Below are 21924 nucleotides of genomic sequence, written 5' to 3'. Positions count from 1 at the left end.
GTAGCGATAAATGCGTGGAAACAGCTCCCGCTAATCAGCGGAAGTTGTAAAACGTCAGCTAACGTTCTGGCGTACGCGCACGCGCTACGCGTATCTGCGAGGGAGCGGGCGAGCTTCTGAAGTGATGATGATGGCAACAGGGGGAGCACAGAGGCTCACAGAGGAATGAGAAGTTGCCGGTGATGGCGGATAAACCTTCCACGCTGTTCGTGAAGCTGTTTGCCGCCGGGTTTTACGGTCTCAGCTCGTTCCTCATCGTCGTGGTGAACAAAAGCGTCCTCACTAACTACAGGTAACTGTTTCCCCAGCGCCAGCGCGGCTATGGGGGCGGGGGGAGGCTGCCGAGCTAGCTGTAGTGTAGCGGCTGGGAAGTTGCGGTGGCTGGGGCAGCGGAGGCAGCCAGCCGAGCCCGTTAGCTCCGCTGTCCGCTAGCGAGGTTCTTCACTGCCGCAGACAGATACTTTACTTCCTTTGCCTTGTTGTATTTCTAAGTCGTTTATTGTTTTGTACCCGTTGGCTAACATTGAGGTGCTTTTTAATCTGTCCTTTCAGGTTTCCCTCATCAATATGTGTGGGAATAGGACAAGTAAGTTGGGGTTTCTCATGGCTCTTTGTAAGCGGGTCAGTGGTGACTAAACCAGGCAGATAGAGCTGAACTGATTTCCTCTGGCGTGTCTTTGGTGCAGATGTTGGCCACAGTGGTTGTGCTCTGGGTGGGCAAGGCTGCGAGGGTGATCACCTTCCCAGATTTGGATGAGAGCATACCTCACAAGGTAAGACTCACAAATACTCAAGTTCATAAAAGATGCACAGTTTGACGGGGTTTTTTTTTCTTCTTTGTCTTGTTTTCATGCGATTGTAAACTTAATGTTAAATCCTTGCCTTTCCAGACATTTCCTCTACCTCTCCTGTATGTGGGAAATCAAATCACTGGTCTTTTTGGTACTAAAAGGCTCAAGTAAGCACTCGTCTATGCACTGATCTCACAGAATAACGTGACTCGGTGGCTCATTCTCCTCCACTTTGTGTCCTCTGCCACCAGTTTGCCGATGTTTACAGTCCTCAGGAGATTCTCCATCCTTTTCACGATGCTGGCTGAGGGATTTCTGCTTAAGTAAGACTAGCCATGACAAGATAACCCACTTTATTTCTCCTTCAGATGTTGAATGTGACACAAAACGTAATGCCGGTTATTATTTTGCTCCTCAAAGCGGTCGGATTGAGTTTCGTTGTGTTTGACCCCCGTGGCAGGAAGAAGTTCTCCAGGCCCGTCCAGCTGACAGTGTTTACAATGATCCTTGGGGCGTTCATAGCCGCAAGGTAAGCTTCTACGGTTTCCAGGTGTCCTGGGTTTTACCCGCACTGGGATTACCTTCACTACAAAGCGCGTCGTTATCTTGATATATGCTCACAAAAGAGTTGTTGTGACCTTTAGGAGCACCGCCGCTCATCTACAATAGAAGACGCCAAGCTGAAATACAACATGGCAAAAAAAAAAAAAAAGGCTGTTTGATTTATATGCCTTTTTCACCTGTTTTATGTTTAAAGTGCCGACTTGTCCTTTGACCTGCACGGCTACGTCTTCATCCTGATGAATGACATCCTGACCGCAGCCAATGGAGCCTACGTGAAGCAAAAATTAGATGCAAAGGTATGTGGTGGGACCATCTTGATGAATGGTGGCCATTGTTGGGATGGATTCCCGATGCGATTGAGTTCCTGTTAACTCTGGAGAATCAAACCCCTCCTTTAGGGATCCATGAGTCGCAGTTGTTTCTTAAGTCAAGTTATTTTACTCCTAACGAAGTAGTAAAGGTTTTTTTTTTACCCTCAGAAACTACCTTCAGACTGCACTTGTATCCCTTTTCTTGCATGTAAAGGGGAGGGAGGGGATTGAATCAATAACGCTTTGTTAAAGCAGGAACTAGTTTGTTTTATTTCAACTTTTTATGTTACAAGAGCAGATTGCTCAACTCTCATATTACAGCAGGATCCAGATTTAGCCCGCGATGTCTAGAGTATACCATCTGCTTGTGCGGAGCAAGACTGATAAAACCAGGGAGTTAGAGATGTGAGACGGAGCTGGACGAATGCGTAGAAGCGGTTCAGCGTCTTGGCAACGCATGACATCAGTACTCTGTCTGGAAATGTAATAAATAACTCTCCCTTTCTCCTGTTTTTCTTGTCACAGGAGTTGGGGAAATATGGATTATTATACTATAATGCATTATTTATGATCGTGCCCACTCTCCTATTGGCTGAAGTGACAGGAGACATGCAAAAGGTGAGTGATTTGACTCTTCTTCTTGTTTTTTGGTCCTTTTAATTAAAAATAAAACTCTGGATTTATCCCTGGTGATTCCACATTCTCTTTTAGACAAGCGTATCACTTCCATTGTGTCCGTCAGTTCAATTTCTTAAACTGAATGCCATAAATATGAGTTGTTCCTTGTGTGTGTTGTTTTTTATTTTTTTTGGTAAGTCTTGGCAGGGGCCTTGCGGTCCGCCCAGCTGGGCCTCAGCAGCCCGAGAAGCACAAAGATGCCATTATTCACCTAGCCGAGTTGTTCTAGCCGTTCCAGCAGCAAGTCTGGACCGAATCACTACAGTAGAGATACAGTCAACGGCGTTTCTACAGCCGATGGGATATCAGCGCTGGCTCTTAAAGAGGGGAGCGGTGCCAGGAAATTTAAAAAACTTTTCAGTGTTTCCACTGAACGACGTTCTGTTTCCATTTGCTGAAACCTGACGTTGCCACACCCAAAATCAGTGACTCAGCGACTCCTAATTGCGAGGCACCTTCCCCGTTTATGAATTTGTGCTCTTTTATGTCATGCTGATTCCGGCGCTTTGTTTCCGACTGCAGGCAGCAGAGTTTGACGGCTGGTCTGATGCGTTTTTCCTCTCCCAGTTCGTCCTCTCTTGCGTCATGGGGTAAGATCTTTGAACACATTCATGTTCGTGTAGCCGCATCTGGAATCTCACTGAGTGAATGTGGTTTTTAATCGGTGATGAAATCTGGATGCCACTCGTGCTTGACATTAAATCACTTAAACATCAATTTGTAAGCGTTTCTCCTTCCCAACCCCCGTTTCTAGGTTTATTCTCATGTATTCCACTGTACTATGCACACAGTACAACTCTGCGTTGACCACCACCATCGTGGGGTGCATTAAGGTGAGCCGCGCCGTTTCGCTAAAGCTGCAGACGAATGCAACTGGACACCAAACGCATTGCTTTATTGATGTTGCAGAATGTCCTGGTGACCTACATTGGGATGGTGTTTAGCGGAGACTACATTTTCTCTTGGACTAACTTCATAGGTTTGAATATAAGGTATGAAAAGCCTCTTCGTCATTGAATGTGCTCGGTTGTTGTGTTTTTAAGTTGTTTTCAGAGACAAAAAGATGAGTACGCTTGTTACTCCTAATACACATTGTCATAAAATAGCAGCTGTACATGTTTTGGTGAACATAAAGAAAGGCCTGTCATCACTTGGTATCTTTTGGAGACGTGTTGCGTGCTAACTCGTTTAGCCGTGTGTGTCGTTTGCAGTATTGCGGGCAGCTTGGTGTACTCGTACATCACCCTCACAGAGGAGCAGTCCAACAAACCGAGCGACAGCACCAAGAACGAGATCAAGGGGAAGGTTGTCGTGTGACACAGACACTGGATTTGATTCTTTTAACGCCGGTTAGCGAGAAAACTGTATTTTTAGTACGATTTTTATTTATGGGGAGCTCTAGCAGCAGATTGATGGAAAACGCCGGGAGTGGTTCTCCATCTCCGCTGCGCGTCTTTAACGGAAAAGGAGCCGCACCATCACGCTGCTGCTATGGCTACCAAATCCCCCCAGAGGGGTTTTGTTGCAGGATTTTTTAGATAATGTTTTCACATAACTTATAATAATACTGTACATGGGAATGATGAGAACAAGGGAACAATAATATTTATATTCAGATGTTTTTAGGTTGTTGTTTTTTAAGATGGAAACTTTATTTCAGGGTTTGAACATTTCAGAGTTCAATCTTGGGATTTTGTATCGTCATCAGCTGTTGTAAGCATGAGCATACTGACACATCACTGGGGTAAGAGTCATGGTTATTTAAAAGGATCTTTTTTTTAAAGCCTTTTTCGTTTTTTGCTGTTTACACTTTGGTACCTTCTGAGAACGACAAAATGCACTGACGCCGTCTGTCCCCGTCTTTAGCCTTTGACGTTTTGCAGTTTCCTGGCAGATGCTGTTGTAAATCTGTTAGACTGTACTGCAGTGATGTGGAGAGACAATAAGAAGAGATTATTTGGATCTTCCTCCTTCAGTATTAGTTTTCTGTCGTTAGGGTTATTTTTTTTTATTATTCTTAAACCCTGTAACGCATTGTGTCGATTGAAGAATTTGGCAAGCAAAACCTTGTGGGGTTTTAGTTTGCATTGTATTTTTAAATGTTTTTTTTTTTTTTACATGGTTGTCTCGCACTTTTAACAGAGGTAGCTCTCACAAAGCAGTACAAATTAAATCTCACCTGCTGTTATATTTGACTGGTGAAACTTGGAGATTATTGTCTGATCCAGGAATTCAAGTTTCTGGCATTTTAAAGTATTACAAGGGTATTTGTTTTATATTTATTCCTTTTGTTACTCCTTTTCTCTCTGTAATTTGAGTAATTATTGATGCTGATAAAAAAATTATTTGTAGCTGGGAAAAATTTGTTTTTTACATTGAAAAATTACCATTAGCATTTTAGTTTTTATTTTTCTTTCAATAAAATTTTTATATAAAGTTCATTGTTAATGGATATAAATTAATTGTTTTGAAATTATCTTTACTGTTTGTCAGTGAGCACAAATTAGGACACATTTGTATTAAATGAGTTCAGCCTGTTTAGCGGTTGTTGTTTTAAGCGCTGAGTCATGAAACAGTTGGCCTAACGGCTAACTCACCAATCACACTCAGGTTTGGGTTTCCTCCATTATGAATCCGTCTCAGTAACCTTCAACTAACAGTCCAAGAAGTGGGTCACTTCTTTGACTTCATATAGGTTCATAATGAACAAATAAATGTGAGCTCCGTTTTATTTCTTTGGCTCTACTAGCTTAAGGGAATTCTAAAAACTTAGATTATTTGGTTAGATATGAACCCACAACCAGCAGCAAAATGTGCTTACCGTTATGCAGTATAAAATAAGCTGATTTCACTTCTTACCCCTGAAAAATATGAAATATGACAGATTATGAAACAAACAAAAAAAAATTTAATGGAAAAAAAAAAAGTAATGTTCAGACAATGTGTTTAAAAATTCCACAGATGTGAACGGAAGACAAAACAAATCATCTTAACCCTACAACCTTCATCTCACCTACATAGATATAAATATTGACACGTCATATATTTCTTCTTTATATATTTACATGTTTACACAAGAAAATACAATTTAAAACAGCTACCAGACAACATTGCATTGTTTTTGCCATTACTGTGCGTATTAAAAAAAAACAAACCAAACACCTTCACCAGTCCAGGCTAAACTTCAGAGTCTTCTCGGCTCCAAATATCTCAGGACAGTTTCTGGTTGTGGTTCTTTCCCCTCAGGTCAGACACAGTGCATGTGCATCCAAGAGCAGCACAAACCAGAGTAGATAAACTAAAACTCAGAGCGACAGATGAGAATTTACCAATATTATTTTTGAAAAGGAACTGAGAAAAAAACATTTGAGTAATATCTTTTCACAATATAAAGCAAAATAAAACAGTACAAACAGCATGTTATGTTGAAAAGCATAACAGATCACACGCACTATGACAACATTTTAGTTTCTGTTGATGTTCATTTCCCCCTTTACCAGATAATTTAACATAAATACAGTGACGTACAATAATCTGTTAAATAAACCAAACTAAAATCCTTCACCTGTATGTACAAAAGATGACTCTTTAGAAAAATATTATGCATTTAAAAACTTTAGATGACATTGTAAATGACTGTAATGCACCACACCAACCAGGAACAATAGCACCTAGCAAGACGACATTATAAAGTAACACTTAGCAAATCATTGGGTTATTTATGAGTGCATCTGTAGTGATTGGCTTTGTGTTTTCTTCATAAAACACATCTTTATCAGTATGCATGCTACTGTAAGCAACCTGTCAGTTTTATTACTAATCCCTGAGGTTACAGCCACAGGGAAAACAAAATGTCAACTTGATACTACATAGTGTTACCACAGATAATTCATCAAAATAAACCTGAACTGAGATTCTAAACATGTTAAAAAAAAAAATCTTCCAAATAACTTCTGCATCAGTGCAATCACTAAATTCTTCAGGTAGGAATGCTGCTCAGCTGAACTGATGCTATTCGCAGCAGCTAACAGACATAGAAGGTCCAGTCAACCAATCAGATGACAGGACCAACCCGCTGCCTTAAAGCTCACAGAGTAAACTGCCTCCATGACAAATGTAACTTCTGTAACAGTGCAAGTCTGCCCTGGAGCTTGCTGTACAGCTGTCTAAGTGTTCATACCCGTCGTTTTCATACCACATACCAGCCAGGGGAGCTAAAGATAGCACACCCTTCCACTCTGAAATGTGAAAGGTGGGACAGAAAGCCAGACAAACCTGCGAAACTACAAAACTGCAGAAACTCCACCCTAAACAGGGAGAGCCGGAGTGAGCTGTGCAGAAGCACTTCCTTCAGTGAAGGTTCTGGTGTGTGGGTATTTAAAAAGAAACGGTGCAATCCACATTGACCCAACTATTCCTACACGACCTCACTTTTTTAAAATAGCAAAAACGTTCAATTGACGTCAATTAATAGTACGATATCGTATTACATCTGTAAAGGTAAATAAAAAAATGTGAAGGCAGCCACAACTGTCAGCCAATCTAGGTGAAAGGTGAGGCATTGCAGGCACTGATTCATTACTCTAAAAACCCTCAGGCGAGACGAGAGGGACAACTGCCACCAACCGACGCCCGTTCCTTTCGTTACTTCTGAAAATTCAAGGAAAACGGGGATCGCCTGATGTTTCGCCTCAGATTAAATAAAAAAAAGTTAGAATTTAAATATGTCCACCGCTGCCAAATATCAAAGATTTATTTAATTTTTTCGGTAGCGTCGCAGTAAGAGATTGGAGTCCAGCTGAAGGGTGTCAGCTTTACAGATGTGACAGGTTCTCGGCCATGTAAGAGAGGCTGTAAAAGTTGCAGCCAATGCAGCAGAGGTTACACAGAGAGGACAGCAGCCGGTACACCCACAGGCGCCTGCAGAGCTGCTTGTATTTCACGTCCGACTCGCACAGCTTGGCATAAGCCTCGCGGTTAGACGAAAGTCCAATATCCTGACCCAGGCCGCACGCCTGCTCGATGTGATGCATGTCAGCCATTATCTCTGACGTCATTTGGCCAAACCACTGAGCGTTGACGGCCGCGACCGTCACCGACACAAAGAAGATGAAGATCTGGAGACGAAACATCGAGTTTATGAGGAAAAGGAAGGCGAGACAAGGAGTCACAATCAAGGAAGACGAGAAATCCATTGCGGTTTGTGGTTTTAACGTGACAGAGTAGAATGACTATTTTTGTAAAGTTTTATATAAACCCCCCAACATACCTGAAACGATTCCCTGTCATCCAGTATGTCTCTGGGATGATACACAGCGTAGATGGAGAGGTTAAAGAAGGCACAAGCTGAACCCAGGTGGAGGTAGAACGGAACAAGACGACTCTGAATAAACCCGTATGTGTGTCTGTTCAGGTTGTTGTCCATCACAAAGCCTAGAGAAATCACAGTTTTTCTCTTAATAGCCAATACTTAAACTAGAACATCATTAAGATAATTCTCAACATTAACAGTTTCTGATTTGTGGCATTGAAGGTGATTGTCAAGTGTTAATTTATTCACTATCACGACTGATAGTATTTCTAGAGTACTTTTAAGAAGCTGCTCTTTTGTGGCCTACAAGAGATTCCTTTCATTGTTTTCATACTTCACAACTTAAGTTGATGGTTTACAAGGAAACTTTAACATCTTACTCTTTCGTTTGTTGTTTTCTACTTTCTTTATAACGAGTCATTTAGGATGACAGCTTTATTTATATGTTCAGAATGTGGCATGTCAAGATAATGAAAAAGCCCATTTATTTATTCCAAGACATTATCCTTACAGATGTTATCAGAAATGTCCTACATGAGCTCAAATAACAAGAACAGAGCTTCTTTCTTCCTCTGGTTCTTGTGGAGCCGGATCAGATTCTCTTACTTTTATCACACAGTCAGTTTTTGTTGTTATTAAGGTGTACAGTTGGCATAACAGACTGTTTATGCCCACTGTACCAAAAATTTATTATTTTATGGAGGAAATAATTCATTTTTGCCAAATATTTTTTTATCCTAAAAATAAAGACTCAATCTGTCACCCAATTGTGTCTTCCAAAGATATGCCATAAACTATGAATTTTCATCCAAGAGCTTCTTCCATGACTGCTTTTGAAAATGCCTACTTTTAAAAACAACCTGAAATGTCAGAGCAACAATACTGCAGTACCGTTTTCTTTTTTTTTTCTACCAGAGCATCTCCGGTGCTGCAGACGTTTCTTCTCACGGATCACATAGCAGTGACAGAGAAAGCGTCACAAAGTGGAAAGTCACAAGATAAAGTTTTCACAGGCTGCCTTTTGCAGAAACAAACAGCACCTCACAAGTAATCAAGAACATTATAACCTCAGCTGATCACAATTCACAACTGTTTTTACACTACAAGTGTGCCCGCTAAATGTTAGCTTCTAGTTTTTATTGTAAACTATACATGTTTTAGTTATTTTGTGATTTGATACTTTATAAACAAACACTAGCTGAATCTGATTTATTGTCCAAACTACGCTGTAAATGCTGCGGGGTTCTGGTCCCATCGAAAACTGATAAAACCATTAACATCCTGCATGTCATGCCTGAACACTTCCTTACTGTGCGCCAACATGAGATCTACACAAATCGCCATATAATGAATAAGTTAAACTATCCATAAATGCGCTGCTCACAAGAAGTTATGATAAGTCTGTTTGAATAAAAAGAACTTTAGATCATTTGCTGTTAACATTTATCTACTGTGGACTTAAATAGAGTGTGTGTGTGTGTGCGTGTGCGTGTGTGTGTGTGTGGTACCTACTTGAAATAAAAGTGACCCAAATTTGCATCCCCCAGTAGGTGGAGAGAAGCAGCAGCTGCAGCAGCTTCATGGTGTAGGTTGGCTCCTGGTCAGTCGCCATGATGTTCTCCACAACTTCTCACCTCTCTGGTCTGTTTTCAGAAAAAATAAACACTGTGCAGATATACACTGTGCCTCCTGCCTCAACTCCAACCTTACCCCTTTTGTCATGAGGGTACTTGATACTGCATTACAAAGACCTTTTGAATAAATGTCCCTCTAAAGATTGGACGATAGCTTCCAAGAGAGAGAGAGAGAGAGAAAAAGACTTGATTCAATACGTCAAAAGAAATTTATAGAGGGTGTAGTCTGTCTAGCTTTATGTTTGAGAGATATTTCTGTCAATTTTGACATTAATCCATTTGAAACTTCCGCCCTGTTGTCAAGGTAACAGGCTAGCAGGGCTTGACCTCGCTTAACGTGTGTGAGATTCTACAAGATAGCCAAGAAGTCCATTTTCTTTTTTTTAACACCTGGAAATATGCGTTTTCAAAACAAATAGTGAAACTGGAAATAGCATTTAAACATACTACAAATAATTAATATAGAAAGCAGTAAATACTTTGATAGTAAATTAGTAAAATGTCTTCAAAGTCTACCTCTTCATCGTCGGGGCAAATTAGTGAAGAAGAAGAGTAATAAACCAGCAGTAACCAGCACTAACCAGCAGCTAACAGCTAGTTGAATAACCCACGATTTAGTTTAACTTAAAACAATTCATTACAAGCGAAGTCGTAATGAATTCAACTGAGAACGCGTGTATAATAGTTAAGTTGCAAGATTAAAAGTGCAGCTCAGTTTACCTGTGTTGTAAAAGGCGTCAGGAGAAATTTCTCCGGTCAGAACAGCACTCACTTTACTTGCTGACAGCCTCGTTTGCTCCTTGAGCTCACTGCAGTCACACCGGTTCAGGGGGCGGGACCTCTTCTTCTTCTCTGGGGTTTATAGTAGTTTTTAATCCAGTCAAGTTGCATTACCGCCCCCTGTCGTGTCATCCGGTTACCGTCTTTTTTCTTTCTTTTTTTCCAGCAGTCGAAATGAATCGACCACCAGTCTTTATTTATAGCTTCTCAAATGGACTTGTTCTTAGTCTGTCATTATATTTTTTTTGTATATAAAACAGACTAATTCAAATTTACAAAAAAGAAAATGAGGAAATGTGATTATAATGTCACCAAAGGAGGAGAATTCACTTTATTATAATTTTTTTTTATTTGTTTGAGTCTGACATTAAAATATCAAGATTGATGTTTTTTGGTTACGAAAAACAATTTCCACAATAAATTACCAGGAGCTGTTAGGAAATATTGCCAAACATTAAATTTTAAGATAAAAATAAGATTTAATAATAATAATCTTTATTATTATTATAGAAACCATGTAATGAAATGTATTTAATTATGTATCAAAATAGGCTCCGTCCAGACAAAACTAATCAAAAATAGTCACGCCTTTTTTTCATGTTGTACAAGAAGTTTGTCACTGTACCAAAATAAGAACTAAATTGTAAAAAATAGTAGTTCAATAGTACACATGTATTCTAATGTGTAGGAAGTTTGTTTTGGTTGAACCGTTCCAAGAAGAGTAGCTGGTTTTAGTGGTGCACAGCACCGTGGTGTAACGCTGGCGTAGGATTTCAGACCGGAGAGCCCAGAACTTGGGCTCAGTGGCGGGCAGATTTACAGATTTTATCATAAACTTCAGGGAACGCTTCCTTACAGCCCAGCTCGGCTCTTAGTTTGTGGTACAGATGTCCATCGAACATCTCCCAAAACTCCTCTCGATCCATGTACACATCCGCATACAGCATCTGGAACCTGAAGAGGAGCATTTAACATGCAACAACAGAATGTCAGGTGTTGCATGGAACAATCAATTATTTTAGATTATTCAGACGATTAATCGCATGAGGAAAATTGGCACACTGAAGATTTTTCATGCAACTACTTCAGGATTTTTTAGACAATATTAGAAATTGATACATTTTTGCATTAACCATTTAATAAATGGATAGCAAATGGTGCTTAACAGGAGACCCCTAAGCTAAAACCACCACTTGAGGAGTTATGAATAAGATTTTGTTTTTCTTTTTATCTTCAATGCAAATGTAAATTTATTTTTTTTTTACGCTTAAGTATGTTGTCCTTTCAGCAAATGGTATTAACACTTAATCCATTTAACAATTAATTGATTACTAAATTAGTTGACGATTATGTCGATAATCACAATCGTTTCGGCCCTGGTCGCATGGGTTTCGAGTTTTGGCTTTCAGACAGGAGGCTTACCCATGCACGTCTCTGACAAACTTCTCCAGCTGACGCGTCGACGCCTTGGCTTCGAAATGTTTGACCTTCGGCTCGCCGTACGCTCCGATGTCCACGTACAGCTCCTCCTCCTGCTGGGCCTTGGGGTGGACCATCCCTCTGCCGGGCGGCAGCAGGAACGGGCACAGCCACAGCGGGTAAACCTGGGGAGGAAAAAAAAAGCACAAGTTGCTTTCATGATTCAAGCGAGACGCAGTTCATCATGAACAGAGTGCAACATGACACGCCGATCAATATTTTGAGTCTCACATTGATTTCCTGGTGAAAGCGAGTGATGGCCGCCTGCAGATGCTTCATGGGTACCAGCATGTCCTGGACCACGTGGTGCTGCTCGTACAGCCGTCTAATGGTTTCTCCCTGGGTGAGTTTCAGCAGAGAGATCTTAGGAGGAACCATCCATCCGAAGAGCCAGCGGAACACGGGGTTGTTGCCAAATGGGATGATGTCCTGCAAAAGAGGCGCAGACAACAATAGCTTTCCTCACAAAGTGGTAAAAATACAGCTTATTGTTATTATTGGATTTTTTTTTAATCTAAAAGTTTAGCTGTGAAAGATTTATTTAGGTTTTTAGATGCTACAATCAGGAGCTGGAAGGTAACAATCATTAGCTTCTAATAATGTGTTTTTTTCCAGTGGGTGAAATAAACACAAGACAATCGACTTCGGTCGTTATCGTGCATTGCCTTCCAATCCACACAGAGTCATAATTGTACATACCACCTTGAAACTACAAGCAAAACCTCATGAAAATGTTGTCATTCAGCGAGCTGCACCTCAACTTCAATACGTCTACAAGCTTCTGGGATAATTCTGGTCGGATATTCGATCACCCTTCTTGGCAGAAATGGCAGTAGTTAATTTCGATGGGTTGGGTTTCCTGCAGGGATCTGGCTTTTAAGCGCGGCCCATAAATTTCAGTGTGGTTCAGCTGGACAACTTTTAGATGTTACAACGACTCCGAACTTGCTACAGAGCTGGTTTGGAAATTGATTTTAAAAATTAAAAGGAAAAAGAAAAAACAAGTTCACATTAACTTTTGAGTCAAATCAGAGCCAGGAAGGTTGGTTTTACATGAAAAGAAACTGTGAAAATCTGGGTTTTTTTTCTCCTTTACACACTCATGTTCATATGTTTCTCACAAGAAAATACTCTGAAAGTGGGGCATTCATGGGTTCTTCAGTCCTACGCAATCTTCTTCAGTTTTCCTAAATTTCCACCAGAGGGCAGCGCAAAAACAACAACAACAACAACTTCTGAGGCCATCAAATTCAACACCTGAATGATTTCCATCACAGACTGCCCTATTTCTGTCTGCATTTCAAGTGAAATGTAAACAGAGACAAGCTCCTTAAAAATAAATAAATAAATAAATAAACATAAAAAGGTACCAGACTAATGCTCAGAGGCATCTGTCAAACCAGAATTATGCATAATTCATCAGGCCATTTACTGTTACTGAAAACACCACTGTCAGGCTATTCTCACTAATGGCTAATGGGGTGTGTGCACGGTGTGTGTGACTGGTGGAGCATTAGAGCATTAGGAAACTAGGGGGAAATGAGCAGGCGAGTTGTTAAAATAGTCTAAGCTCCTGGAAACAGGGACTATGTGTGACTGAGTGGATCTGTTCATCAGTTTATGATTAATAAGAGTCTCATTATGTCTTTGCGACGACCTAAATGTCTGGTTTCTATAAGCTGGACTGTCTGATGACACTACAAAGTAGGCTGATAAAATTAACCACTAATAATAACTGTTTATTATTAGAGACAAAGAGATTTGAAGGCGTAAAGGGATAGATTCTGGATATTTGGTTACGTTAAAAGTAAACAAGTAGTTAGTATATGAGTTGGGCTGGAACAATTAATCGGATTAATCGATTATTGAAATAATTATGAATTAATTCAGTAATCAATTCATCTTTGGTTGCAACATACAGACAAAAAAAAAGGTCATTTAGTGAAAGAACAGCAGTAAATAATGAAAACTGTACTAAAAATATATAGATATTTTACGTTTAAGATTAAATAAAAAGATCCTCTGTCTGTAAATGTGTTCTATACAGAACTCCTCAAGTGTCAAAGCTTTTAGCTTCACCCAGTTCAAGATGGGAAGGGGAAAATCTCCTAGTTAGAAACTTTTACTAAAGAAAAAACATAAATCAACAGATTAGTACTACTCTACACTGATGCTAAGTCAAGCAGGAATGGCAGCTTTTAGCATGTTGAAATGTTGTTGTTGTATTTTAGCCAATAAAATGTTTGATTTCTTTTATTTATTGTTTATTGGTGTATTTTAAAGCATTTAATGCACTTAAATTGTATGAAAAGCCTAAATGAAAATTCTACAAAATGTGCCAATATTTTATCCGACTAATCAATTAAATTGTATTCCTATCATCTCAAAACAGCTTTATCCTCAAATACGTCACAGCGTTTAAAGCCACCGCTTTTTTTATGAACCTATAAATTGATGTCACATTTGCATTGACCGGTTATCTACACCAAAACTGACATTTACATGGGAAAAGTAGGTTGGAGGCAGTGCGCCAACAATAACCTTCCTACGTGAAACGTACAGACAGCCAGGTATGTAAAGTAGAAAATAACCATCTTAAGTACAAGTGTTGTTAAAAGCAAAAATATGGGTTTGCTGGCACAGGTACAATTCAGAGTATATACACACACACACATGCGCGGACACACACACACACACACACACACACACACACACTCACGCACACACACGCACACAGACACGGAGACACAAAGTCTCACTGTTATTGGTAATATATGCCTCTCCTCTCACTTTAAACTTTACTGCCACGCCTTCCTCTACTATTTAAAGGGAACAATAAAGACTTGTGTCCTAAGTATAAAAACTAAAAGGACGAGTTCGTTGGTTTTGAAGCCTCCATGTGAGTTTTTCAGCAGCAGCCGAGACTTTTTCGGTGCATTTTGCTGCTTCTGTTTCCTCAGGTAAGTACACCTGGAAAAACAGCACTCATAGTTTTCTATATGCGAGTTCTTTTTTTTTTTCAGCAGACAGGATTTCTAAAAGGCAGACATTAATTTATTAAAGAGGAATAACAACCATACAGTGGTTTAAAAGTCCACTAATGGAGTGGTAATGGACTCCTTCAAATGTTTAGATTCCTTTTGCTTTCTGATGATGAAAACATATTTAATATTTGAAATGGGGTTGCTTTGGAAATTTGCTACATTTGCAGGAAAGGTCAGGTTGCAAGTACTGAGAAATTACATAATCAATAGGCTAATTGGTGAACGACATCATAATAATCTATATAAAACTTCATTTCAAACAAAACTATGAGCTTAGCTCAGGATGTTTAGGTGGTGAATTATTAATAGTAAATAGTAAACTCAGTGACACAAAGATATGAGATTTCTCACTTTTTCACCTCGACTCAAAAATCATGCAATTTCCCTTTAAGAAAACAGAGAAGCAGTTTGAACTCTTTGCCTGTGGAAAAAGTGTCATGTGGCTCACTTTTTATTTTATTTTCCAACAAAACTGCTTTAGCCAACCACATGAAAACAGTAAATGAGCAGCTTCACAATCAAGGTTATTTTCTTTGATTACAGACTGATAATGGGAGGATTCATTGGATTTAAACCAGAGGATCAGCCAGCAGGGAACGACGTTCTCACTGGTGGCTGACTCACCAGGCTTTCCAGATCCTGTTGAAAATCACTGGGAAGTGATGAAATCGTTGAACAAAGATTAAGAACAAGATTCTGGCAGAAAAGTTAGACGATTCTGTGTGGAAATTTTGGGCTGTAAGGTCTTCAGAAGAGCGACAACTAATGACTATTTCAGTAATTGATTATTCTATCTGTTACTCTGATGATTAATCAAATAATTGTAATAAAAAGTGGCACATAATACAGATTTTTCCCTTAACAACTTAAGCCTGTTTTATGCAATCTTAGAAATACATATAAAGATGCACATAAATAACTTAATTCAAATACATTTTTGTTTGGCCTAAAATGCAATAATATAGAATTCTTTAAGTTAATTTGAACCGGGTGAAGCTAAAACTATATGTTTATTCTGGCGTTATATACGTTATATTGTTAATTTACTAAATTAGTACGATTATTTATTCATCACGATTAATCTGATTAATCGTGTGAGTCCTCGTCTTATCCATTATCGTGGGTACGACAGTGTTAATGTTAGCAGCTGAATGCTAAACAGTGAAAACTAACGGGCGATATGCATGTGTACCTGAAGCTCCCAGAAGATGCTGCGCGTGTGTCGGTGATAGTACTGCCTCAGAGGGATGAACTCCACTCCGCTGTGGCCTCTTCTCAGGTAGCTCTCCACGTGCTTGAAGAACCAGGGTTTGAAGTGCAGGCCGATCCTGTTGATCTGTTGTCCAAGAGGAAGATCCGACATCAGACACGGTCAAAGAGGTGACAGCGGACAGGCCTATCGTTTCTGCTTCAGCTTGGAGTCGCGGTTTAAGCAGAGAGGTAATGAAATACAACAGACACTGACAGGCCTCTGCGTCTGCCTTTCTCTGAAGAACTACTGAGCGGGAGGAGACAAGACAGGTGAGGAAAAACTGTTCTTATCTATCGATTCAGTATTTTTATCATACAGACATTAGGTTGTTGTTGTTGTGCTATTAGCTAGCTGCTAGGTAACGACTTTGCTAGCAAAGCTAGATAACTAAAAAGTTCGTCCCTGTATCTTTAATGATACCAGTCATTCTTTAGTATTCCTTATACAATAAGGGCACATCGCCTGTCCAAAACCGATCATCTCCATAATGGATATATGTCCGATCTTCTAATTTCCTTTGCTGCATAATGTACATTTTATTTATTCTGGCGTTAGGTAAATGTGTCTTGAAGGAGAATAACACTTAAATAATAGTCCAACAAGGATATTCATTTAGAATTAAAAATAACTCACCCTGAATTACCATGATAGATATAATGAATGTAATAAAAGTGACATTAATGCACTGGAAAAAACTCAACGTCTGGTTTGCAGACGTTGAGTTTGCAAACCAGACGTTGGCCTTTATAGGTTCATGTAATTTTTTTACACGTTTGCTGCATAATCAGCAGCAGACAGTACATCAACAATGTGAATATAATTCTTCAGACCACCTCCGAAATCAAAGCACAGTTGAACAGGTTATACACATTACGTTAGGGTCAGGCTGCATGTCCTTTATTAGCAGGATTCAATTATTGTGCGCTACGTTCGTGAAAAAACATTGCTATCTTAAAACATTTCTTGAAATGAGACACATTTTTTCTTGTTCTAAGTCTTTATTGAAGTTCAAAACAAAATGTACACATTGTACAACAGCGGAGAATCTGAAGAATTAAAAGAAGTAGCCCACACTTAGGTTTGATTTGGAACATGATAGGGTGACGGTGACGTCATCGGCCAAAATTATAACCTTTAATATCTCAAAGACGAAAGCTGCACAAACGAAAATTTTAACGGCACAAACCTGCACAAACGGAGCACTAACGAACTAGCCCACTTTGGTTTGTTTTGGAGCATATGGGGGGATGGTGACGTCATCGGCCAAAATTATAACTTTTAATATCTCAAAGATGAAAGCTGCACAAACGAAAATTTTAACGGCACAAACCTGCACAAACGGAGCACTAACGAACTAGCCCACTTTGGTTTGTTTTGGAGCATATGGGGGATGGTGACGTCATCGGCCAAAATTATAACTTTTAATATCTCAAAGATGAAAGCTGCACAAACGAAAATTTTAACGGCACAAACCTGCACAAACGGAGCACTAACGAACTAGCCCACTTTGGTTTGTTTTGGAGCATATGGGGGGATGGTGACGTCATCGGCCAAAATTATAACTTTTAATATCTCAAAGATGAAAGCTGCACAAACGAAAATTTTAACGGCACAAACCTGCACAAACGGAGCACTAACGAACTAGCCCACTTTGGTTTGTTTTGGAGAGATATGGGGGGATGGTGACGTCATCGGCCAAAATTATAACTTTTAATATCTCAAAGATGAAAGCTGCACAAACGAAAATTTTAACGGCACAAACCTGCACAAACGGAGCACTAACGAACTAGCCCACTTTGGTTTGTTTTGGAGCGATATGGGGGGATGGTGAACTCTAGATGACCTAAAAAATAATGTTTAATATCTCAGAAACCAAAACTGCACAAACGAAAATTTTAACGGCACAAACCTGCACAAACGGAGCACTAACCATTCAGACTATTTGCTGGATTTTTTGACGTGGGTGGGGTGTCAGCTTCACGCAGGTAGGGGGAACAGTATCTGATGGGGAAACGCGGATTGACGCAACACCGGCGCCTCACCTTGTCCAGCTCCGCGTGGTCGGTCATGGTTCCCGTCATGACGACGGCCGAGTCCAGGCTGTACTGGATTCCCTCGACGAACGTGTTCCGCTTGTCGGCCGACGCTTCGGCGAAGCGTCGGCAGATGTTCTCCAGGCCTCTGACGGGTTCGTAGCGCAGCTTCACCCAGGACCTCGCCGGGACTATTTTAATCTCAGCTGCGACCAGGAATCCCAGCGTGCCGCAGGACCAGGGCACGGCGTGGAACAGGTCGGAGTTCTCCTCCTGTTTGGGCAAAAGCATTAAAAAAAACACATTGTCTTGGGAAAGAACGCGCACTCCTTTTACCACTTCACATGTCGTCACATCACAACCGCGCTGTTGATTTGTACAAATTAACAGGGTAGCGTGTATTTGTGTTCACTCCGATACCCTTAAATAAAATCTAGTGTCGTCAATTCCCTTTATATGTCATCTAATAAGAAAAACAAACTTTATCCATGACTAAATGTTAGTAAGGGACTCTTTCCACATGGCACCAAGCTCAACATCTTCATGTGTTTAAATGGCCTAGTCAAAGAACAGACTTAAATCTAATCAAGAATCTGTGGCAAGATTTGATGTTTCCATCCAGTCTGACTCAGCCTGAGACATGTTTCCAAGAAAAATGGGCTTCCATTGAATACAAACACATGCCGCACTTTTCAGATTTTTATTAGAGAAAAAAAATTATTATTCTACATCAAACTTGTGCTTTATCTGGTGAGATGTGAAGGTCCATCACACAAACCCTGATCAGAATAGATTGGTCACACCCTAACAAAATGTTTCCTTATTTATTTGCATATTTTAATGTAATTCTAATATTGTATAAGAAAGACTTGAATTGAAAAAAATCGGCAGATTGTGTCAATTTTTTAAATCAGATTAATCAATCGATTAATCTATACTGAAAATAATTGTTAATTGCAGCCCTGGTTTTTATTATTAATATTATTATTATTGCTCTCAGACTGCCATGGGGATGCTCTGTCAGCTTTCTAAACAAAAAAACAACGTCTGATGATTATATGAGACAAACAAGAATTAAAAAGCTATTATTTTGACCTCAAATATTGTTTTTCTGACCAAAGCTCATAAATTTGTGATAACAAAAACATTATCTAAGCCAAATGTTTTCCCTCTGGTCTGCTGTAGGATTTAGGGCCTTGGACTCAAACCGGTGCAGTACTCACCTCTGTGCAGCGCACCAAGCTGCCGTCAGCAAGGACCAGCTCATACGCGACGCATATGTGCTGAAAAAGCCCATAAACGTGGGAGGAAGACTCGATGCCTGTGCCCATCACCAGCCCACCTGAGAAAGAAAGGAAGAAAGAAAAACAAAATGCTCTATGGTAATTGAATTTCTGCCCGGGTGAGAGCAACAGGGGGGCCAAACAAACGAGCAGATAACAGCATTCGCCTGCTGTGAGCGCGTCGGTCTGTGGACAGCGGGATAAATGAATGTAGCACGGCCTGATGGGAAAACATTAGATCGCTGATGCGTAGATTATGGCATCAGGAAATCCATTATGAAACTCTATCCAGGGGTGCTTCCACGCTGCTGCTGCGGCCATTTCCTCCCGGTGTCATCTTCCGAGCTGCAACGCCAGAACCCTCCTCTCCTCCCCCTCCCCCCCCCCCATCCCCTCTTCTAAACGCAATTAGAGGAGCAGCCGTGGCTCTGAACAGGATGCACTGATTGATGGAGGGTTTGCAGATCTCCATCTCGCGCATAAGCTGTGGAAATCACAGCGCGATGACGGATGGGCTTTCTATTTTTAGGAAAGCGGAAAGAGAGAAATGAAGCAACACTGAGACGGATTGACCTAAAAATAATCTGACGTGCGCTCGCCTCACCCACTGTGAGATCGTCCAGCTCCGGCAGCACCGGCAGCGTCCAGCCGATGGAGTTCAGGAGAGCCGTCACTTGACCCATGTTGGCCAGAGGCTCCACTCGCACCACCTGTACATGAGGCACTCATGAGTAAAAAAAATAAATAAATAAATAACCCTTTAACTTGTCTTATTGCTTTTTAGAAAACGCTAACTTTGTGAAGTTATTGTTTGCCAAAAAAAACGATCCTTCATTTTTTAAGACGTATTCTTTAGTCTGATGACTTTCGAAGATTTCACTTAGAAAAAGAAAAACACATTTCTTATTTTTCTCAAAATGTCACACAGCTAAGAACTACAACCAGAAGACCTTTTGGAAAGGGTCTCGTGTGTAGTTAGTCATAACTGAGGGTTTTAATGAGTCAAAATGTGGATTACAGGGAGCTTCAGGAGTTAAACTAATCCGAGTGTATGGAGGGAAAAATAATAATCTCCTGCGATGTCCAGCTTCTTGTCTCCTGGTTTCTCCTACCTGCCTCTTTGTGTCCACCTCCAGAATGTCCATCATGTTGATCATAATGTTCTTGTGGGTCTTCTTGTATTTTCCCACTCTGAGGGACACGGTGAGCCAGCCGGGTCGACCGGTACACATGTAGGTCCCGCCGCCGTTCTTCCTCCACTCACGTATCTGTGTGTGACACAGCAGGTTACTTTTGCAGTACTGTGTGCTACATAGGGAATTCTACTTACATACTGTAAATCTTAGGCTTTAAATTTAAAGGACATAAATGTTCCAAGTCAAGCAAGGCTGGGGAATGTGCAGGAATTGCGGCTGCTTAGTGGACAAGGATCCCCTCTAAAATACGGATTCTGATTGGGAAAGAAGGGAATCACCAATCAGACTCAAGCTTAGAATCCAATATGGCTGCAAAGCACATTAAATATAGTGAAAGCTGCAGGTATAAATGAATTATTAACAGTTTATATTATACCCCATATTATTATTCACAATTTGGTATCTAATTAAATCAGTAACACATATATTGTGCCACCATCACTATATGTGAGCGTGTTAATTTAATGTTTGACTGCATAAAATAACAAGAATTTTTTTTTTTTATTATCATTTTTGTTTTGGCATGTATTGCTAATGGAGGTAGCAGCAAAATAAACAGCAACTTTGACCCGTTTTCCAACTTGCAACTAGAAAGCAAAATAAATCCAAGCTTGGCCAAATCAAACCCAGAATAATTCAGATAAGTTCAGCTGGAAGTGGCCCCCCTACTTAAATTCTACTCAGGTCCCCATTGAGTTTTGGGTCGCCCTTGGTTCAACCCCCCATCAGGAGAATATAAGTCCAGCACACCTGTGTTGTGCAGGAATGCTGTGATGATGAAATGATGACGTAGCACCCACTCACCTGTTGCTGGATGTCCCGCACGCGCTGGTCGTGCAGCTTGGGTGCCGAACACATTTTAAAAATGAGCCACGCTCTCACATAATAATACACATCGAATATAACCGAGAGGGGCAGTAAGAACAAGCACACGAATATCCAGCGCTGGTGGACGATCACGTAATCCAGACCTTTGACTCTGATCCAGAGCAGGAAGAAAACCAGCAGGGCTCCTAAATACAACAGCGGACTCATCGCGTCAGCTCGGGTCAGAAGCCGGTCTGATGGACGCTGCAGCCAAAATCCGAGTTTAAACTTTTTACTTTTTTTTCCAGCTGGGGTAACAGATTCCTGACTCCTGATCAGGTAGGTGGACTTCAAACTCCGCCTCTACTCAAGGCTAATTGGTCGATATTCCGAAAAAGGCGGGGCTTGTTCGCCCAGTTTGTATCTTATTGGTTAACCGTGCGGCCGTAGGGCGTGGTAGAGACAGAGCGTGTCTGCTGATTGGCCAATCATAAAGCAGACAGACTCTCACACCACGCAGTCTGCTCACATGGGAGCGGGTGAATTTTCAGGCAAAGTACAACAGAGAGTCGAGGCTGTTTTCGAAAAAGTTTGACAGTCTGCATCACTAACTGAAGCAATCCATTGTTGCCTCAACCAGGGGCGCTAACAGGAATCTTGGGCCGCCTGACAAAAAATTAAATTGGGCCCCCCTCACGCAGCTGCTGTTACTGCTGCAGCTGCTGCATCACAATTTCAAAGGCTTGCAAACTGCCTTGCTT

General features: G+C 40.6%; 3 protein-coding genes and 1 long non-coding RNA gene across 5 annotated transcripts; 2 read left to right on the top strand and 2 right to left on the bottom strand.

Moving 5' to 3' along the window:
- Nucleotides 1-53: 53 nt before the first annotated feature.
- Nucleotides 54-9333, top strand: LOC103463799 (nucleotide sugar transporter SLC35D2). 2 transcript variants are annotated; one of them, XM_081606543.1, is made up of 12 exons: nucleotides 54-292; nucleotides 553-586; nucleotides 687-773; nucleotides 891-958; nucleotides 1043-1114; nucleotides 1252-1320; nucleotides 1549-1651; nucleotides 2192-2284; nucleotides 2867-2934; nucleotides 3099-3177; nucleotides 3254-3336; nucleotides 8571-9333. In XM_081606543.1, the coding sequence occupies exons 1-12, from the start codon at nucleotides 183-185 to the stop codon at nucleotides 8704-8706; spliced, it is 1002 nt and encodes a 333-aa protein (XP_081462669.1). In that variant the 5' UTR covers nucleotides 54-182; the 3' UTR covers nucleotides 8707-9333. The 2 variants fall into 2 exon arrangements, with proteins under 2 accessions (XP_081462669.1, XP_008405619.1); XM_008407397.3 differs by lacking the exon at nucleotides 8571-9333 and adding an exon at nucleotides 3556-8399.
- Nucleotides 7080-9296, bottom strand: LOC103463798 (transmembrane protein 205). The gene is made up of 3 exons (XM_008407396.3): nucleotides 9168-9296; nucleotides 7614-7777; nucleotides 7080-7461 (listed from the first exon to the last, which is right to left on the bottom strand). Exons 1-3 carry the CDS (start codon nucleotides 9265-9267, stop codon nucleotides 7159-7161), a joined length of 567 nt encoding a protein of 188 aa, XP_008405618.1. The 5' UTR covers nucleotides 9268-9296; the 3' UTR covers nucleotides 7080-7158.
- A 1066-nt stretch (nucleotides 9334-10399) lies between the features above and the next one.
- On the bottom strand, nucleotides 10400-21485 carry dhcr24 (24-dehydrocholesterol reductase). Its single transcript, XM_008407393.3, has 9 exons — nucleotides 21161-21485; nucleotides 20273-20428; nucleotides 19765-19870; nucleotides 19101-19219; nucleotides 17887-18150; nucleotides 15785-15928; nucleotides 11780-11977; nucleotides 11492-11673; nucleotides 10400-11023 (listed from the first exon to the last, which is right to left on the bottom strand). The coding sequence occupies exons 1-9, from the start codon at nucleotides 21389-21391 to the stop codon at nucleotides 10870-10872; spliced, it is 1554 nt and encodes a 517-aa protein (XP_008405615.1). The 5' UTR covers nucleotides 21392-21485; the 3' UTR covers nucleotides 10400-10869.
- LOC145551497 (uncharacterized) lies at nucleotides 17996-19250 on the top strand. The gene is made up of 2 exons (XR_014087349.1): nucleotides 17996-18135; nucleotides 19063-19250. It is a non-coding gene; the product is annotated as an uncharacterized LOC145551497 (long non-coding RNA).
- Nucleotides 21486-21924: the final 439 nt, after the last annotated feature.

This window comes from Poecilia reticulata, chromosome 4, assembly GCF_904066995.2.
Source record: "Poecilia reticulata chromosome 4, P_reticulata-male-v2, whole genome shotgun sequence".
Taxonomy (NCBI): domain Eukaryota; kingdom Metazoa; phylum Chordata; class Actinopteri; order Cyprinodontiformes; family Poeciliidae; genus Poecilia; species Poecilia reticulata.
This window is presented reverse-complemented; position numbering and strand designations above follow the sequence as displayed.

Excerpts from the sequence above, each read along its gene's own strand:
- LOC103463799 (XM_081606543.1), top strand. The coding sequence starts at position 183 with ATGGCGGATAAACCTTCCACGCTGTTCGTGAAGCTGTTTGCCGCCGGG. Across the intron at positions 1,321-1,548 it reads GGGGCGTTCATAGCCGCAAG|TGCCGACTTGTCCTTTGACC; the intron begins GTAAGCTTCTAC and ends TTATGTTTAAAG. Across the intron at positions 2,935-3,098 it reads GTCCTCTCTTGCGTCATGGG|GTTTATTCTCATGTATTCCA; the intron begins GTAAGATCTTTG and ends CCCCGTTTCTAG.
- LOC103463798 (XM_008407396.3), bottom strand. The coding sequence starts at position 9,267 with ATGGCGACTGACCAGGAGCCAACCTACACCATGAAGCTGCTGCAGCTG. Across the intron at positions 7,778-9,167 it reads TTGGGTCACTTTTATTTCAA|GCTTTGTGATGGACAACAAC; the intron begins GTAGGTACCACA and ends TGATTTCTCTAG. Across the intron at positions 7,462-7,613 it reads ATGACAGGGAATCGTTTCAG|ATCTTCATCTTCTTTGTGTC; the intron begins GTATGTTGGGGG and ends TTTCGTCTCCAG.
- dhcr24 (XM_008407393.3), bottom strand. The coding sequence starts at position 21,391 with ATGAGTCCGCTGTTGTATTTAGGAGCCCTGCTGGTTTTCTTCCTGCTC. Across the intron at positions 20,429-21,160 it reads TGCGGGACATCCAGCAACAG|ATACGTGAGTGGAGGAAGAA; the intron begins GTGAGTGGGTGC and ends TGTCACACACAG. Across the intron at positions 11,024-11,491 it reads TTTGTCAGAGACGTGCATGG|GTTCCAGATGCTGTATGCGG; the intron begins GTAAGCCTCCTG and ends GCTCCTCTTCAG.